At 43.0% G+C, this 19,330-nt stretch overlaps 1 protein-coding gene across 2 annotated transcripts; it reads left to right on the plus strand.

Annotated features, from left to right (window-relative positions):
- Positions 1-14,166: 14,166 nt before the first annotated feature.
- Positions 14,167-19,305, plus strand: mvb12a (multivesicular body subunit 12A). 2 transcript variants are annotated; one of them, XM_076982847.1, is made up of 10 exons: positions 14,167-14,316; positions 15,133-15,219; positions 15,516-15,599; positions 15,738-15,837; positions 16,545-16,674; positions 16,866-17,006; positions 17,233-17,339; positions 17,762-17,820; positions 17,906-17,968; positions 18,332-19,305. In XM_076982847.1, exons 2-10 carry the CDS (start codon positions 15,133-15,135, stop codon positions 18,401-18,403), a joined length of 843 nt encoding a protein of 280 aa, XP_076838962.1. In that variant the 5' UTR covers positions 14,167-14,316; the 3' UTR covers positions 18,404-19,305. The 2 variants fall into 2 exon arrangements, with proteins under 2 accessions (XP_076838962.1, XP_076838963.1); XM_076982848.1 differs by having other exon boundaries at positions 17,909-17,968; positions 18,332-19,304.
- The last annotated feature ends 25 nt before the right edge of the window (positions 19,306-19,330 follow it).

Below are 19,330 nucleotides of genomic sequence, written 5' to 3' on the forward strand. Positions count from 1 at the left end.
CATCCATGTAAAAACACGTACGATTTGTAATTCACAGGTTTAAAAAGTGGGAACCGTCAGGGCCCTCTAAAATATTCTTAAAACATTATATATATAATTATCCAATTTTATTTTATCTACTTACAGTTTGACAATCGACATCTAAACAATTACAAAAATATAAGCAAATAAATTATTCAACCGTGTCTATTCAATCTGTGTTGGAAGGTGAGGGGTTAAGTGGAAGCCTGTGAGCCTATAGAGCAGGGGTAATCAAATAGAAATGATGACGGGCCACATTTAATTTTTTCAATCCCTGAAGGGGCCGGTTACGGGGGGGGGGGGCGGGGATGGGGGGGGGGTGGCGAACGTAAACTGTCGACGGGGGGTGGGGTGAACGCATTTGGGCGTCTGCTACCTGTTTGTTGTTGCCATAAAGGCAATCCCCGGCATCGTCTTGAGATCGCGGTGCGCGATTTCAAAATAAGAGCGGATAGCGCGATTGAAAAAAAAGATTCCTAAAAAAAAAAAACTCTTTTCAAAACAGCTCGCGAGCCAGAAATAGATAGCCCGCGGGCCGCTATTTGAGTATGGGGGCTATAGAGGGTTTTCCATCCACCGAGTTTTTGCGCATTTTGAAAATGCGCATGAAAAAAGCTGGATGGAAAAAGACCAAAATTCGAAAAAAGCCCCCAAAAAAAAAAAAGCCCCAAATATTGCAAAAAGATTTTTAGGAGAAGGTGGAAAAGTTAGACTATCGCATCGCCAAAATTCGGAAAAACTGGATGGAAAAGGGTTTTTCGCATAAACCATGACGTATCATGCCTCAAGTCATGTGGTTCTGTACATAATCGCGATGTAAAGATGGCAAATGCATACAAAAACAGTTCTGGAGAGAGCAAAAATTGAATTTAACTTCTCCATGTATAGAAAAGAAAAAGAAAAAAATGTTTCAAAACCTCAACGTGCAAAAATGCGTAACTGCCAGATGGACGTAAAACCACTATTGTTTGGCGTCCTCTCACGTGATCTAAAGTTTATTCGCATAACTGTAATGAATGGAAACAAGGCTTAATTCGCATTTTTTTCTGCCGAAACTTGGAAATTGCGCATTATTTTTTCGAAAGGTTTGGATGGAAACCCAGCTTGTGTCTCCTCCTATCAGGACTGTGATGCCCGCTGTTCGTTTACAGAGGGCCTGGCAGTTATAATTCAACGCAATACCAGTTTCAAATGACAGCAAAATTGACCAATCATATCTTCCCTCTTAGTGGGCGGGCTTAACTGTATGATAATTTCCACCCGCTGTAGCTGTCATTAGCCTACCGCTGCTAGCTAGTTTCGATTCAGTCCTTTGACCAGAGGTGGGTAGGAACGCGTTACATTTACTCCGTTACATTTACTCCGTTACATTTACTCAAGTACCTTTTTGGACAAAAATGTACTTGTAAGAGTAGTTTTAATATGAACGACTTCTACTTTTACTTGAGTAAATATGTGCTGAGAAAAACGTGACTTTTACTCCGTTACAATCGGATTTGCACCGCGCGCTACCGTTACTTTCGTTTTGTAAATAATTCGTCTTTTCAGTGAGAAGACTGACCAACATCTCGTCACCTGAGTATGAGTGACCAAATGAAGCCGGTCAGTCACGTGATCACATACGCAAACTTTCTTCACCGGTAGCAAGAAAATGACAGAAAAACCTACCGAGCATTCCCTGACTTCATACAGCCAATGTTTACATTACAAACGTGTAAAAGGGACAGTTATATAATGCACTGTCAGTTGTGTCCGCAAATGTGTGGACATTTCAGCCTACAAGAACTCAACATCAAATTTGAGGTAACACGATGCGATAAGTTTTCCGTATGTATAATTTTGTGTAATGCTATATCTCTGATAACGTTTGTAATTATGATGATGATGTAATTATTAAATGTAACGCAGTGCAATACTAAAAACCAGTTCACACTCTGAGTGTACACACTAGCAATATATGATGATTTAAGTTTGCTATAAATTGATTCAGTTGGTGTCAAGTTGTAGCTACACGGATTGGCTGACAGTCTCATCAGTTAGTGCCTTTGTGGATAACATTAAAGTTACACAGGCCTAATAATGAGGAACAAACAAAAATACATATTTATAATAAATATTTTTTATATATTATATTTATAATAAATTATTTTTATCATTAAAAGTCATTGTTTACAGTAATTCAATTTCCCATGATGTAATTTATTGACACGAGACAGTTCTCATGCATTTACTCACTACTTGAGTACCTTTTAATCAAAGTACTTTTTTTTACTTTTACTCAAGTAAATTTTTGGATGCATACTTTTACTTGAGTAAAATTTGGTTCAAGTAACAGTATTTTTACTTGAGTAAAATTGTTGAATACTCTACCCACCTCTGCCTTTGACGTCCTCATTTACATATTCCACTTCCGCGAACCACGGAGCTGTGAAACCTTATTTTGTTTGGAAACTTATTTTGCTTAACAAGTTATCTAGTACAAATGTTATTGTTTATTGTGTTTCTAAAGCTATACTGTCGTCTCGGATTTTTCGATTATTTCTTTATTCTTTATTGCAGTTTATTAGGAGAGGAAAAAAAATTTCAGGGGGGGTTAGCGGGCCGAGGTTTAATGGTCACGGTTCGCTACTGATATATATATATATATATATATATATATATATATATATATATATATATATATATATATATATATATATATACATACATACATGAGATATGCAGGAGGCCATATGTAGAAACTTTTGCATAGTCAGAATATCTCAGAAATTTTATCTGTTTAGAGTGACCTAGAGAAGTTGTCCATAGCAGCGATATCAGAATAAATAAAATATATAAAAAATTTGGGTCTTCCAGCCTCACAGTTTGTTCAGAAGCCTGACAGCCTGTGGATAGAAGCTGTTCAGTAGCCGGGTCGTTCTAGCTTGGATGCTGCGAAATCTCCTGCCAGATGGCATAATAGTGAACAGGCCTGGGTGACCACTATCTAGCCTGATCAGGCAGCGAGACTGGTAAATGTCGCATAAGGCTGGTAGTTTATTCCCTATGATGTATTGTGCTGTCCTCACCACTCCTTTAAGGGCCTTGTGGTCACAAGCAGTGCAGCTGCCATACCAGACAGTGATGCAGCCTGTTAGGATGCTCTCTATAGTGCAGCTGTCATACCAGACAGTGATGCAGACTGTTAGGATGCTCTCTATAGTGCAGCTGTCATACCAGATAGTGATGCAGCCTGTTAGGATGCTCTCTATAGTGCAGCTGTCATACCAGACAGTGATGCAGCCTGTTAGGATGCTCTCTATAGTGCAGCTGTCATACCAGACAGTGATGCAGCCTGTTAGGATGCTCTCTATAGTGCAGCTGTCATACCAGACAGTGATGCAGCCTGTTAGGATGCTCTCTATAGTGCAGCTGCCATACCAGACAGTGATGCAGCCTGTTAGGATGCTCTCTATAGTGCAGCTGCCATACCAGACAGTGATGCAGCCTGTTAGGATGCTCTCTATAGTGCAGCTGTCATACCAGACAGTGATGCAGCCTGTTAGGATGCTCTCTATAGTGCAGCTGCCATACCAGACAGTGATGCAGCCTGTTAGGATGCTCTCTATAGTGCAGCTGTCATACCAGACAGTGGTGCAGCCTGTTAGGATGCTCTCTATAGTGCAGCTGTCATACCAGACAGTGGTGCAGCCTGTTAGGATGCTCTCTATAGTGCAGCTGCCATACCAGACAGTGATGCAGCCTGTTAGGATGCTCTCTATAGTGCAGCTGTCATACCAGATAGTGATGCAGCCTGTTAGGATGCTCTCTATAGTGCAGCTGTCATACCAGACAGTGATGCAGCCTGTTAGGATGCTCTCTATAGTGCAGCTGTCATACCAGACAGTGATGCAGCCTGTTAGGATGCTCTCTATAGTGCAGCTGTCATACCAGACAGTGATGCAGCCTGTTAGGATGCTCTCTATAGTGCAGCTGCCATACCAGACAGTGATGCAGCCTGTTAGGATGCTCTCTATAGTGCAGCTGCCATACCAGACAGTGATGCAGCCTGTTAGGATGCTCTCTATAGTGCAGCTGTCATACCAGACAGTGATGCAGCCTGTTAGGATGCTCTCTATAGTGCAGCTGCCATACCAGACAGTGATGCAGCCTGTTAGGATGCTCTCTATAGTGCAGCTGTCATACCAGACAGTGATGCAGCCTGTTAGGATGCTCTCTATAGTGCAGCTGCCATACCAGACAGTGATGCAGCCTGTTAGGATGCTCTCTATAGTGCAGCTGCCATACCAGACAGTGATGCAGCCTGTTAGGATGCTCTCTATAGTGCAGCTGCCATACCAGACAGTGATGCAGCCTGTTAGGATGCTCTCTATAGTGCAGCTGTCATACCAGACAGTGATGCAGCCTGTTAGGATGCTCTCTATAGTGCAGCTGCCATACCAGACAGTGATGCAGCCTGTTAGGATGCTCTCTATAGTGCAGCTGTCATACCAGACAGTGGTGCAGCCTGTTAGGATGCTCTCTATAGTGCAGCTGCCATACCAGACAGTGATGCAGCCTGTTAGGATGCTCTCTATAGTGCAGCTGTCATACCAGACAGTGATACAGCCTGTTAGGATGCTCTCTATAGTGCAGCTGTCATACCAGACAGTGATGCAGCCTGTTAGGATGCTCTCTATAGTGCAGCTGTCATACCAGGCAGTGATGCAGCCTGTTAGGATGCTCTCTATAGTGCATCTATAGAAGCTGGTGAGGATAACAGGAGGTATTCCAAACTTCTTGAGCCTGCGCAGGAAGAAGAGACGCTGACGGGCAGATCTCACAATCATGTTGGTGTGAAGGGACCAGGTGAGGTCATCAGAGAGGTGTACGCCGAGGAACTTAAAGCTGCTGACTTTCTCCACTTCATCCCCGTTGATACTAAGGGGAGAGTGACCGCCCTTCTGCTGCTTCCTGTAGTCCACAATCATCTCCTTCGTTTTGCTGGTGTTTACACAGAGATTATTGTTGTGGCACCACTGTGACAGAGCGCTTACCTCGTCTCTATAGGCAGTTTCATCTCCATCTGTGATGAGGCCTAGGATGGTAGTGTCATCAGCAAATTTGAGGATGAGGTTGGAGGTGTGTTTAGCTACACAGTCATGAGTGTACAGGGAGTAAAGGAGGGGGCTGAGAACGCATCCTTGGGGGGCCCCCGTGCTCAGGGTCAGCGTGGACGAAATACTGTCACCCACCCTCACCACCTGCGGTCTGCTCGTCAGGAAGTCCATTATCCAGTTGCAGAGATGAGAGTTCAAACCCAAATCTTTGAGCTTCAGGATGAGTTTGGCTGGGATGATTGTGTTGAATGCCGAGCTGTAATCTATGAACAGCATTCTCACATATGTGTTCTTACTGTCCAAGTGTGTGAGAGCAGTGTGTACTGTTAATGCAATGGTGCCGTCTGTAGATCTATTGGAACGGTATGCGAACTGGTGAGAGTCTATATTGGCTGGAAGCGTAGAACAGATGTGAGTTTTGACCAGCCTCTCAAAGCACTTCATAACTGTTGATGTCAGTGCAACAGGGCGGTAGTCCTTTAGGCAAGTGGCAGTAGGTTTCTTGGGAACTGGAATAAATTATGGTTACATGTGGCTACAGATGCTCCATTTATACATAAACATCACATAAGCGGTCACGGCGTTAATGAAATAAAGTACTGTATATGGATCGAGACATAAAGAAAAACTCAAACTGAAGAATCATTAGAATGCAAAACGAATTGAGGCACATGTCATGAGTACCGTGTTAATTGTTATTTATTATTCACCAGTTTAACAAAGTTGTCCTAGGTGATAAATAGTTAAGAGTTACTTGTTTCTTGTCGTGACCAAAATTATATTTTAGTATATCTAGCCCTGGTTCAATTTATCCTTTTAACCTTTGTTTCTTCATACTGTATCAGAGTTCTGTTAGACATGTTTTTAATGTAATTTGCTGATCATTGCTTCTTCGTACAGCCCCGTTTTGATCCCATGATTTGTATTTCTGTATTTGTATTATGGATATGACCACCACCCATTTAAGTGACTCTGATCTTAGAATTCCCTTTAATAAATCTCGCTGCTCTCAGCTTTTGTGTCTGCCCAGTCACTACCTGACGCATGTGGCATTACACATGCTCTATATCCCTTGTCTACTTACTTGTTCATAATCAATGAATGAATAAATGAAAGAATGAAGAGATGCCCTGTCTAGGATATCTGAGTAATCAGTATAAAAGTTTTTGAGCGTAAATTTTAGTTTGTAATTTTAGGGCTCACCTAAATAGCACATTAGTAGGGTGACCTAAATAGCCTTCTTCCACCCAAGAAATATTATCAAGTCATGTTTGTTTTAAAATTAGCAGGACGCAAAGAAGTTGGCAGATGCTTTTATTTCAAACAGACTGGATTACTGCAATGTTTACTGGTCCCCTAAATTAATCGATTGAGCAACTTAAGCTAATTCTGAACTCTGTTGCAAGAATGGCAACCAAAACTAGCAAAAGAGAACACTTCACCCTGTTCTAGCTGCACTGCATTGGCTCCCTTTATCTTTAGAGTGGATTATTTGTCTAATTACACAAGTAATCCATCTCTCTTGACTCAGCCCTGTTGCCCCCACACTGTCCTTTGGATTATTTGCTTCAACTATTTACTTGTGTGCCAACTTTTGGACTTTGATGCATAAGCTAAGCTGTAGACAAGATAAGCTGCTGACCCATATGGTGGCCTTGTACATTGGATTTTGCAGTAGATTCAGAAACAGGTCCCATAAACTCACATTCCAAATTTTCTCCACCCCTGCAAGCAGGGTCAACCCAGTAAAGGTCAAAGTCATCTTCAACAGTACTGCTCCACTCTTTTCCTGCTGCTCCTCCACTTTTCTTCTCCTGCTGGTGCTCTTTGTCCCTCTACGTTGCTCTTTGTCCCTCTACGTCTCAACTTCCTCAGTGATGTTACTTATGAACATATGCCATCTGTGTTCACTAGGCCACTACTAAATCTTATAAATAAGTTAAACCTCTCTGAGACACATACATACCAGTCTGAATCTCACTTAAATCCACCAACCAACAGATCAACATTACCACGGCAACAGATTCACCAAATTACTACAATCAAGCTTGACGACGTGGCCACATGGACTGAAACGAAGGCAATCAATTCGTTAAACCGTGAATGAGACTCACATTCCTGGATTTAATAACCAGAAGGATGATTCCCAGCACACCTGGACGAAGTCGCTTTTTATCAACTAGGAGCCTGTGGTGGAAATTGCCTTTTAATTCCAGGAGATTTCAGAGAGGACGACAAAACTAACCAAAACCCTCAACACGTGAGAGTCTAACCGCTGGGCATAGTTTGTAAAGGGCTTAGTTATTTGAAGTGTAGACTAAGTTTCCTGTTAATACTTTCTGGATGTTTTTGTTTAACCCTCTATGGCATGAATTTTTATTTTAGGAGGAAAAAGATTTTTCATTCTAGTATTTGCTAGATTAGGGGTCCCTTATAATATATAAATAATAAAATTTGCCCCCCCACCCTCCTGCCCCCAGATTTTGGTTTGTTGCCTCAGGGCAACAAGATGCTATGAGGGTACTAAAACGCCAAGGTTTTCTGTAATTTTCAGATAAGTGTAATGAGGTACAAACAAGTATTAATCACATTAGAGGTTTTATTTCACAAATTCCACAAATGGTTTATCAATCTGCGGGTTAGAAATTAGCTGCAATGTGTGTTTGTGTTTCTGAATGTTTGTTCCTGTGGGGTACAGATTGAATCAATGTTTCACTTTTTTTGGAAAGCACAAAGCATTGCTGTACCCATGAACTGCTCCAGTTCTTTAGTAGTGAGGTTAAGGGTTTGTTGGTATCACACTGAATGGCATATACAGGAGTTGGACAATTCAACTGAAACACCTTTCATTTTAGTGTGAAAGGTTTCATGGCTAAATTGGACTAGCCTGGTGGTCAACCTTCATTAATTGCACATTGCACCAGTAAGAGCAGTGAAGGTTCAATTAGCAGGGTAAAAACAGTTTTGCTCAAAATATTGCAATGCATGTGCATCCAGTGGTTTAAACATTGTATCCTGAAGGCTGTGCCATGTATCAGGATGACAATGCATCAATACACACAGCAAGACTGGTGAAAGATTGGTTTGATGAACATGAAAGTGAAGTTGAACATCTCCCATGACCTGCACAGTCACCAGATCTAAATATTGTTGAGCCACTTTGGGGTGTTTTGGAGGAGCGAGTCAGGAAACATTTTCCTCCACCAGCATTATGTGGTGACCTGGCCACTAGACGAATGGTTTAAAGTCCCTTTGACCACTGTACAGGACATGTATATGTAATTCCCAAGACGAATTGGCGCTGTATTGGCTGCAAAAGGAAGTCCTACACCACTCTAATAGATTATTATGGTTTAGAATCAGGTGTCTCAGTTTCATTGTCCAACGCCTGTAAATTTGACTGCTCTACAATTACTTCCAAAATGCCTTCAGAAACAATATCTGGAAGTGTTGATATGGAGACACAATATTGTCTAATTTTGGCATGACTTTGTAACACATAGTATATAAGAAGGTATATAAGAACTGGCATCGTGAGGAATAAACTAGAGTGATTTTGGTGAAGTAACCATTCTGTGTGCACGCTCTCAGAGCTCATAACTCTTCTTACAGAGAGACCCTGATTGTTGTGACAGAGGGTTGTTGTGTAAAGTGAAGTAGGTTTAAAAAGTAAAAATGTAGGTTAAAAAGTAAAATGTAGGTTAAGTAAAATAAGTGAAGTAAAATAATACTTAAGTGCATCAGATGTGCAAAAACAGCAGTGTTGAGTTGAGAAATGTGTAGCAGTAGAATGTTTGCCAACAGTAAATACATGTATGTACTGCAAACATTTACAAATGTCAATAGTCCTATCAAATTACAAAGTGTATACATAAAGGTCAATTTTGACCTTATGTTGTGCAATAGAAGGGTTGTTTTTTAAGCAAAATGTAAATAAATCTGGAAGGAGGTTTTGAAACGATCAAAAACAAGTTAATTGAGGAATTCATACAAACTTGAATTATTAAATTAATTTATTGCATAGATAATAAAAAGAAAAACATGGGTTGGGTCACTTTTGACCCAGGTTCTGCATCAAAGGGTTTTAATGAAGGTATTTCTACTTTATTACACTGTGTCACTCAGAAGAGAAGCTGTGGTGCTAAGAAACGGACTGTATTAAATACATGCTAAAAATACTACACTAAAATTATTACACTAAAATCATGACAAGAATGAAGTTCAGGTGAATACCCTTATTTATTCAGTGGCATGGTTGGCATGGCACTGTCCAAGATCAACAAAGACTGAATTCCCAAATGTAACATAATATGGGTGAAGTTTCACTGCAGTGGAATTTCAGATGAGTGTGGATGCCTTTTATGACAAGACATTAATGCAAATGAATATGTAAGTGCATCTCTTCATCCAGTTACAACAAAAAGCAAAGCTAGTTTAAATAGTGTATTCAGTATATTCCTACTGTTAAATAAACGTTGTGTCATGTCTGGCTCACATTACGGCTGGTAATGCCTAACTATATAGCGCTTGTGTTTAGTTATTTTTTATTCCTAGTACCTGTGTAAGTTATGAGGTCTTCCCCTGTTCTGAGTGTTAACCCGTTCATTTACTCACGCCAGTGTTTTACCCTTTGATTGTGTTATATGCAGTAGTCGTGTGTGAACAGCGTGGTAGGTTAGTGTTTCTGTTCCTAGTAGTGTGTTGCCTGTTAGCCGTGTTTACGTTTGTGTGCCCTTTAGTTGATTGTGTTCCCCTTTACATGTTTTTCTTCCCCTGTTCGATCTTCTGTCTTGTTTATTTAAATTAATATTTTTATTCCTGCATTTGCGTCATGCCTGCTGAGCCCCATCTTTACACTTTGGTTGTTTATGTAATGGTTTAGTGGTGTCACAACCCACTATATAGATATTTTAATTAAAATCATTTCATTTTTTCCCAGATTTTGTCATTTCATACACAAAACAAAACATGATAGAAGTATGTGACCTGGCCAATCTGAAGGCGCCACATTAAGCCAGACTACTCCACCTAGGAAGGAAAAGAGCCATAGCAACTCTTAATGTGTTCTCAATTCACCTGCAGGTCCCAGATCAGGTGATATTGAGTTCAAGTACTTAATACAATAAATTCAGAAGCAAATAAACTGTTCTTACTGATGAATGACACCTGACAACCCACCAAAAGGAAAACCCCACACAACAAAACTAAAACAACCATAAACACACAAACCTTGTTGCCAAAAAATGTATCGAAACACCACAAATCAGACACTGGGTCTACAGCACCAGAGGGGACAGTATACACAACACAATATATGGATAAAAACAATAGAATCCAAGGAAGGCACTGAAGTCAAATAGCCACATCCCACGAGAGCCATGAGGGTAGCAAATTTCCAATCTCGGTTTTCCTCGCAGAATATATACTCACGCTTTGCCCGGGAGCAGACCAATCTCAGTCAACGTCATTACCCATTGACTCCTCACACCCGACATGTCACTAGGGTGTATCCTGGTGCCCGCCGGCTGTCGTTTCTCAGTCTATCCGACATGTTTTAACATAATCTCATATCTCGTCTTCCCATTTAAAAATGACGGAACAGCCTCTACGTCCTCTAAAGCGTGCCCCTCTCCCTTGTCTTTTTTACCTATTTATAGAGAAAAACATCCAGACGCCTCCCCTCCCAACAATCCATACCAGGTAAACAATCCCATCCAATTAATACTACAACCGGGATTGGTCTGAATAGAGAAGGACATTGTCACACTCACAAGTGCATGATATTATTTGTTGATGTACAGATTTATCACAGTACAGCCCTGGTCCCTTCCCTTTGGGTGTGTGTATGTATAGTCTTGAGTCTGCTCATGTCCTTATATGTACTTTCTGTGGGTGTGGTTGTGTGTGTGGTTGTGTGTGTATGTGTTCACACCTCTCATTTTCCTAATGTGTCACACTTAAAGGGGCAGTACCGACGTGCACTCTCCCCTGGGCCCCCACGTGTAAACCAGAAAACTACCTCACTTGGAGAGCGAGGGTGACATGATATACGAGTACATGTTAAAACAGCACTTATTTCTGCACAATGAGTAGATGTGTACTAAGTTAACATATAAAAATAATATAATTTTTTAACAATAATAAATAATTATATTTTTTGTTTGTTTTACATTTACATGCTATGATTTTTTTTTCACAACAAGAAACAAGTAACTCTCAGCTATTCATCACCTCGGACAACTTGGTTGTGCCTCAATGCATTTGTTTTGCATTCTAATGACTCTTCAGTTTGCATCAACTCTGAGTTTTTCTTTGTCTAGATCGATATACATTATCTCATTAATGCTGTGATGTTTATGTATAAATGGAGAATCTACTGCCACGTGTGTTATGTTTATTTATGTATAAATGGAGCATCTATAGCCGCATGTTTGTTATGTTTGTTATTTCACAATAAACGAGCACCTTCGGAGCATCAACACCAGCATCTGTGTCCGAGCTCCCCGCATCGCGGCAACCCCGAAGCACTAACTCACTCACCGGTTACGAAGTGGTACATCTTCTCAAGACGTTGGACTTTAGTGTTGGGCCATTAATGATCCTATAGTGCCAATTACGATTCAGATCGTCTCTAGATGCTTTACAGCCGACGGTGGCATGTTATTTTTAATAGTTGCGATGATGAAAATAAATACATTAATGCATACTTTTTGCAGTCTAGGCAAAGCTAAAATATTAGTGAATATCAATTATTTGCCCAAACATCGCGATTAAGATTAATACTTTTTAAGGGCCTGCATTAAAATTTTGTGCGTACTGCTTAAGTAAGGCATTTCAGATTGAGCCCCAACCTTTAATTGTTGCATAGGTAAGACCTCACTCCCCAAGAAGAAGAAAGCAAAAATGTACTTTTTTACTAAGGAAAACAACAAATATAGTAATTCACAGTTACTTGGATAAGTAACTTAAATCTGAATACTGAACTGGAAATAGCAACTCAGATTAACACGTTACTAACCACTGCAGGCATCATGGTGAATTAACGCTGAGGCGCTAGTCCTACTGCCCTCTACTGTTCCACTGGTTCTACTGCCCTTTACTGTTCCACTGGTGCTACTGCCCTCTACTGTTCCACTGGTTCTACTGCCCTTTACTGTTCCACTGGTCCTACTGCCCTCTACTGTTCCACTGGTTCTACTGCCCTCTACTGTTTCACTGGTTCTACTACCCTCTACTGTTCCACTGGTTCTACTGCCCTTTACTGTTCCACTGGTCCTACTGCCCTCTACTGTTCCACTGGTTCTACTGCCCTCTACTGTTTCACTGGTTCTACTACCCTCTACTGTTCCACTGGTTCTACTACCCTCTACTGTTCCACTGGTTCTACTGCCCTTTACTGTTCCACTGGTCCTACTGCCCTCTACTGTTCCACTGGTTCTACTGCCCTCTACTGTTCCACTGGTGCTACTGCCCTCTACTGTTCCACTGGTGCTACTGCCCTCTACTGTTCCACTGGTCCTACTGCCCTCTGCTGTTCCACTGGTGCTACTGCCCTCTGCTGTTCCACTGGTGCTACTGCCCTCTACTGTTCCACTGGTTCTACTGCCCTCTACTGTTCCACTGGTGCTACTGCCCTCTACTGTTCCACTGGTTCTACTGCCCTCTGCTGTTCCACTGGTTCTACTGCCCTCTGCTGTTCCACTGGTTCTACTGCCCTCTTCTGTTCCACTGGAGCTACTACCCTCTCCTGTTCCACTGGTTCTACTGCCCTCTACTGTTCCACTGGTGCTACTGCCCTCTGCTGTTCCACTGGTTCTACTGCCCTCTACTGTTCCACTGGTGCTACTGCCCTCTACTGTTCCACTGGTTCTACTGCCCTCTACTGTTCCACTGGTGCTACTGCCCTCTGCTGTTCCACTGGTTCTACTGCCCTCTACTGTTCCACTGGTGCTACTGCCCTCTACTGTTCCACTGGTTCTACTGCCCTCTACTGTTCCACTGGTGCTACTGCCCTCTACTGTTCCACTGGTTCTACTGCCCTCTACTGTTCCACTGGTTCTACTGCCCTCTACTGTTCCACTGGTGCTACTGCCCTCTACTGTTCCACTGGTTCTACTGCCCTCTACTGTTCCACTGGTGCTACTGCCCTCTACTGTTCCACTGGTTCTACTGCCCTCTACTGTTCCACTGGTGCTACTGCCCTCTACTGTTCCACTGGTCCTACTGCCCTCTACTGTTCCACTGGTGCTACTGCCCTCTACTGTTCCACTGGTTCTACTGCCCTCTACTGTTCCACTGGTGCTACTGCCCTCTACTGTTCCACTGGTTCTACTGCCCTCTACTGTTCCACTGGTGCTACTGCCCTCTACTGTTCCACTGGTGCTACTGCCCTCTGCTGTTCCACTGGTTCTACTGCCCTCTACTGTTCCACTGGTGCTACTGCCCTCTACTGTTCCACTGGTTCTACTGCCCTCTACTGTTCTACTGGTTCTACTGCCCTCTACTGTTCCACTGGTGCTACTGCCCTCTACTGTTCCACTGGTTCTACTGCCCTCTACTGTTCCACTGGTGCTACTGCCCTCTACTGTTCCACTGGTTCTACTGCCCTCTACTGTTCCACTGGTGCTACTGCCCTCTACTGTTCCACTGGTCCTACTGCCCTCTACTGTTCCACTGGTGCTACTGCCCTCTACTGTTCCACTGGTTCTACTGCCCTCTACTGTTCCACTGGTGCTACTGCCCTCTACTGTTCAGCTCCGCTACAATGCAAAATAATTCGTTTTTGAAAAAAAATAATTAAAGCAACAAACTGTGCATCACTCAACAAAAGACAAACATTTTGCCCATATCAAACAGAATGTGAATGTGTGTGTGTGTTCTAGAGAGAGAGAATACTTGTGTTTGGTTTGGTTCACCCCTCCCATCGCTACTGTTACAAAATCCCATTAGAAGCAGTAGACAGATACATTTCATGCGCGTATTTTTTAAACGGTGTCGAGCTGTGGTACACGGAAACAGCTGCCACGCAGTGACGTCCCGTTCGCAGGTGCATGCTGGGAGTTGGAGTTCCGGGGACGTCCACTTCCTCCTCATCTCTCAAGGTAGAAAGTTTCAGTGTTGACGAACTGAAGTTTGCAGCTAGATTAGCTCGTTACCACGATTTTCGGTTTATCGTGTCTTCAACCGAAAATACCAAGTGAGTACTATCTGTAAAAACGCCAAAAACTCCAGATATGTTACACTAATGCTGTATATCACACAGTTATGTATTTTTTGTGACGGTAAGTTTTCATTTATAGGCAACACGTTAAATTTGTTAGCAACGTTTGGGCTAGTTTGGCCGAGCTAACTCACCTCACAATGATTACTTAGATAAAATACACCGATCAAAACAATCTGGGCGGATTAACGCGGACATTAAAGTGGCATAGTGTAATAAAGTCCATGACTGATAAACGAGGCAGCCCGTCTGTCGGGTGGGGTTTGTCTCGGTGGGGTGCTCGCCTAGCCGAGGTCGATTTATTCGGTTGCAGCTGGAAGGTTGTGGTGTCTGTGCTGCTGTATCTGCCCAGGGTCTTGTAGTATAACCCCTAGCCAAGCTAGCTAACTACCGCTCGGATTCACGATTCAGGGCTGTGGCTTGACCACAATGTGCTGGACAAGCTTGTCTCGCCGTCCACTCAGACCACGTCTTCACCTGGTCGTTTCACTACCTGGATCGTATCTACGTTCATTTACACTTGATAGACGAAACCGTCTCCGGTTAGTCACTTTCAAATCCTATTGCGATGTGTATCAGGATTGCGGTTTTAAATGTGTCTTGGGGCGCGTACAATTACTTGTATGTGGATCATGTGTATACTTATAATCCTGATACACCTACATAACCTACAGAGAGAAACTTTCTTTATCAGTCATTTAATTAACACTCTTGACACTGGAGTCATTTTGGACACTCTGAAGAGTTATTCCCTCCTCCTCCTCCTCCTCCTCTCCTCCGGTTCTATTGCAGATGTCTTTGTCCAGTTCCTCCAGCAGGCCAGTTACAGCAGTAGGCTGGACCTCCAGTGGCACCACCTGCCCAGGACATTTCACTCTGGTAACCGTGATGAAACAGCTCCATCTACAAATTAACGAGTTATCTGTATGACTAAAATAACACATTTAACCGATAACTAGCCTATATAATCTAATAGCATGACTAATTGATAAACAGTTTAGATAATTAAAAATCATTCTAAGTGATAACAATGACCAACAACCTGTCAGATATTTAAGTGATGGCTTGTCTAACTAAAACTGCCTAACAAGACCACATAATTAAGAGCCGCTCTGTCTAACTAATGAACATGCTGTGTGAGGAGGCCAGTGTAACTGTGTAACTGTGTCTCATAGATCAGTATGACTGAGGATGGAGCTTCAGCCAGCTTCACAAGGGGCTTCGGTCTGAAGTCAGGCTACTACCTGTGTTACAGCAAGGTACACCCCCCCCCCCCCCCCCCACACACACACACACACACACGATAGCGCAGTGATGTGACTGTCTGGTCTTCTACCCAGCTGCTTGTAGAGTCGTTTGTATTTAAATTATGTGTGTGCTTATGTGTGTGTTGCTAGGATCTGTCAGGTGGGATGGTGGTGTCTGATGTGCAGGTGATCTCCGATAAAGAGACCATTCCTCATGGCTACTGCTACGTCCCAGAGTTCATGGATTCAAGTAACCCACTCAAACCACCACGACATCCTCGTAACCCACTCAAACCACCACGACATCCTCGTAACCCACTCAAACCACCACGACATCCTCGTAACTCACTCAAACCACCACAACATCCTCGTAACTCACTCAAACCACCACGACATCCTCATAACCCACTCAAACCACCACGACATCCTCGTAACCCAGTCAAACCACCACGACAACCTCATTTCAAATGTCTAAGATGAAATGAAATGAAATGTGCCATATTTTGTCAATTGTGATTTTTATACCCCAATCGAAATTTGTCCTCCGCTTTTAACCCATCTGTGCAGTCAGAACACACACACACACTAGTGATTACTAGGGGGCTGTGGATCACACGTGCCCAGAGCGGTGGTCAGCCCTAGCCCGGCGCCCGGGGAGCAGTTGGGGTTAGGTGCCTTGCTCAAGGGCACCTCAGTCATGGCCCTAGGTTTGGGAATCGAACCCACGACCCTCCGGTCACGAGACCAGTTCCCTAACCGCCAGGCCATGACTGCCCCTGATGTGGGGTTATTACTTTAAAGTTCTATCACTTTATCACATTCTTATGACCGTACCCCACCATATGAAAATTAACGATGTTGCAACAGTTAATGGAAGCTTTCCAAGTAATAGTCATTGTCAATTAAATTCTATCTAATTGTGGACTCACAGTGTCTGTCTGTCTGTGTGTGTCTCAGAGGCATCTGTGTGGAAGAAGAAGCGTGTCTGTGTTCGTATTGTCCCTGTAGACAGCGTGACCACAGCTGTTCTGGACATCCGGCTGACGGCAAAAAGCAAGATGATGCTTCAGCAATACACCTGCCTGGGGTAAGCTGCTTACGGAGTGGGAGGGGCTCCCTGTTGAGTGGGAGGGGCTCCATGACAGGTAACCAAGGATGATGGGGAGGGGCAAGTCATGACACTGTTACATCAGTGAGGGTTCATGTGAGTTTTACCTTTTCCACCAGTGAAGAACCGGAAGTGCCCCAGTTCACGTAGCCTGTGTGCGTGTTTTACAGGGACATGCTTGGCTATGTGCTCTGGTGTATGAAGGGACCCTTCTCCACTCCTGTGCCCCAGGCAAAACCTCGCCATATCAGTTTTGACATGGGCAAGATCTCACTGGACAGTACAGGACCACCACTACCTCTTAGACCCAGGTGTGTGTGTGTGTGTGTGTGTGTGTGTGTGTGTGTGTGTGTGTGTGTGTGTGTGTGAGAGAGAGAGAGACTGTGTGTGTGTGTGTGAGAGACTGTGTGTGTGTGTGAGACTGTGTGTGTATGTCTGTGTGTTTATATGTGTGTGTGTGTGTGTGTGTGTGTGTGTGTGTGTGTATGTCTGGGTGTGGGTGTGTGTGTGTGTTATACTAACGCTGAATATCCACAGCAACCAGCCTGCAGCAGCACCTAGAATCAGTCGTCGACGTTCCAACTTGGATGAGAAGGAGACTCCAGAGAGCGTGTGTGATGGCAGTAATATCTACGGCATCACAGGTGGTGTAGACTAGACCTACACACACACCACACAACATGGACACACACAGAGAAACTAAGCTAGACCATCAAACTTCACACGTGTTGTGTGGTAACTGCCAGTTTCACAATATTCATTGAGCAAGAAGTTAATATAGACAAATAATTTTTAATTAGACAAACCACAAGAAAGAAACAAGCAGTTTATTGTACTGTAATGTTGTTTTAAACTATAAGGGACATAAACCACACACATGAAAACAAAATTTTAATCACTGCATTTTCTGTGCTGTCTGAAATATTTTTACGGCAGTGTCCCCAGACGCAGTTTGGCTCCACTGATCATAGTGGAGAGACCGAGCGGTTTGGGGGAGGTCTTGGCTATTTCCTGATCCCTCCACATTTGATCTTAACCCTGTTTGTCTCTTCCTTCCACCTGCCAGCGATGGACGGGGTTCCTTTTGCTCTGCATCCCAAGTTTGAGATGCGACCCAGCGGGACGGTGAGCTCACCCACACGCTCTTCAGTTTGGAGCGCATCGCTCTCCGAGTGCTGAATTACGCTTACATCTTCCTCTTCCACCTCAGCAGGTATCTACACAAGTACTGGATGACATTCGCATCAAATCCCTCCAAGACATAGAAAATGAGGTGAGATGTGTTTGTACCAGCAATATGAGCCCGTGTACACACACACGCACGTACCCCAACTACACCCTCTACACCCTGTACCCCACTGCACCCTCTATAGCCTGTACCCCAACTACACCCTGTACCCCACTGTACCCTCTATAGCCTGTACACCACTACACTGTCTGAAGGTCCAGGCTGTACCCACAGTCACTCGCATCACCGTTTCCTCCTGCTGCTTCCTCATGACTAGCTGGACATTATTAAAGTGTTTAATGTTCTCACTAAACAAAGTGTTGCGCATTCCAAAAATCACACATGGCAATTTAAATTTCATGTTCCTATTATAACCAAGTCTCATTATTTCTCCTTCTCTCTCCACAGTATAACTACACCTTTGCAATAGAGGAGCTTGCTGCCAAGCGATCTTGCCCCTCGGTGCCATCACTCTCATAATTACTCCTCCAGGTCCCCCAGATTTGCTACCCTTCTTCATGTTCTGGAGATTTTTTCACCAAAACATCTGATGATGATGATGTATGAATTTCAATGTATGTGTGATGGTATCTAGGTCTTTGGTTTAATTCATTTTAGCACTTTATATCCAAGTCCTGGTCATGGAGTTTTATTTTTTGTTTGTTTGTTTGTTTTACCTACTGTCTTATTCCATGTTAATCACCATCTCCCAACACATGCACTATACCTCCACCTCCCATTCATCCAAGCTGACCCTGCTTGTAGAATTCTTTTTGTGTGCCTCTGTTCTTGTAACCAAAAAGCATGTTTATAATTTGACACAATTATGTAAATTATGTCATGCCCTTATGTCATGCCCTTTATCTGACTAAAGCAGGCATGCTCGGTGTCACTCACAGCCAGACTCCATGGGGCAGTAGGTGTCCAGTAGAAGAACAGGCCCTGACCTCCCCGTACGTCACACGCTGTGCTGCCAAGCTTTCTAAAGCTTTTAGAACTAGCCTTCCCATGTCCTTGGGACCACGCCTGACTCACGCCTCCATGATCAGGGCTTTGTGCCTTCACAATTCCATTAGTTGAAGTCAGCTTTACACAAGCTGCATCTCAACACGGTCTATCTATGCAAGAGTTCGGTGTCTAAAGAAATTTTAGACACAGTAATGTTGGTGGATTGCTTTGGGTTATGGTAAAATGTATATTAATTTATTGTTTCCAGTATTTATCATTGTATTTGCCATGGGACCTAACTATTTTATGGGTATTTTTCTCTGAGTACTTGCTTTAAAATTTTGCATATGTATGTGTGTGTGTCTAGCTGAAGCACCCCTAAAAATAAGAATAAAAATTCGTTTTGTAACGGATGTTTGTCTAGTAAGCTGAAAATATTAAAGCCATAGAAAATATATG

Source organism: Brachyhypopomus gauderio, chromosome 20 (genome assembly GCF_052324685.1).
Source record: "Brachyhypopomus gauderio isolate BG-103 chromosome 20, BGAUD_0.2, whole genome shotgun sequence".
In the NCBI taxonomy this organism is placed as follows: Eukaryota; Metazoa; Chordata; class Actinopteri; order Gymnotiformes; family Hypopomidae; genus Brachyhypopomus; species Brachyhypopomus gauderio.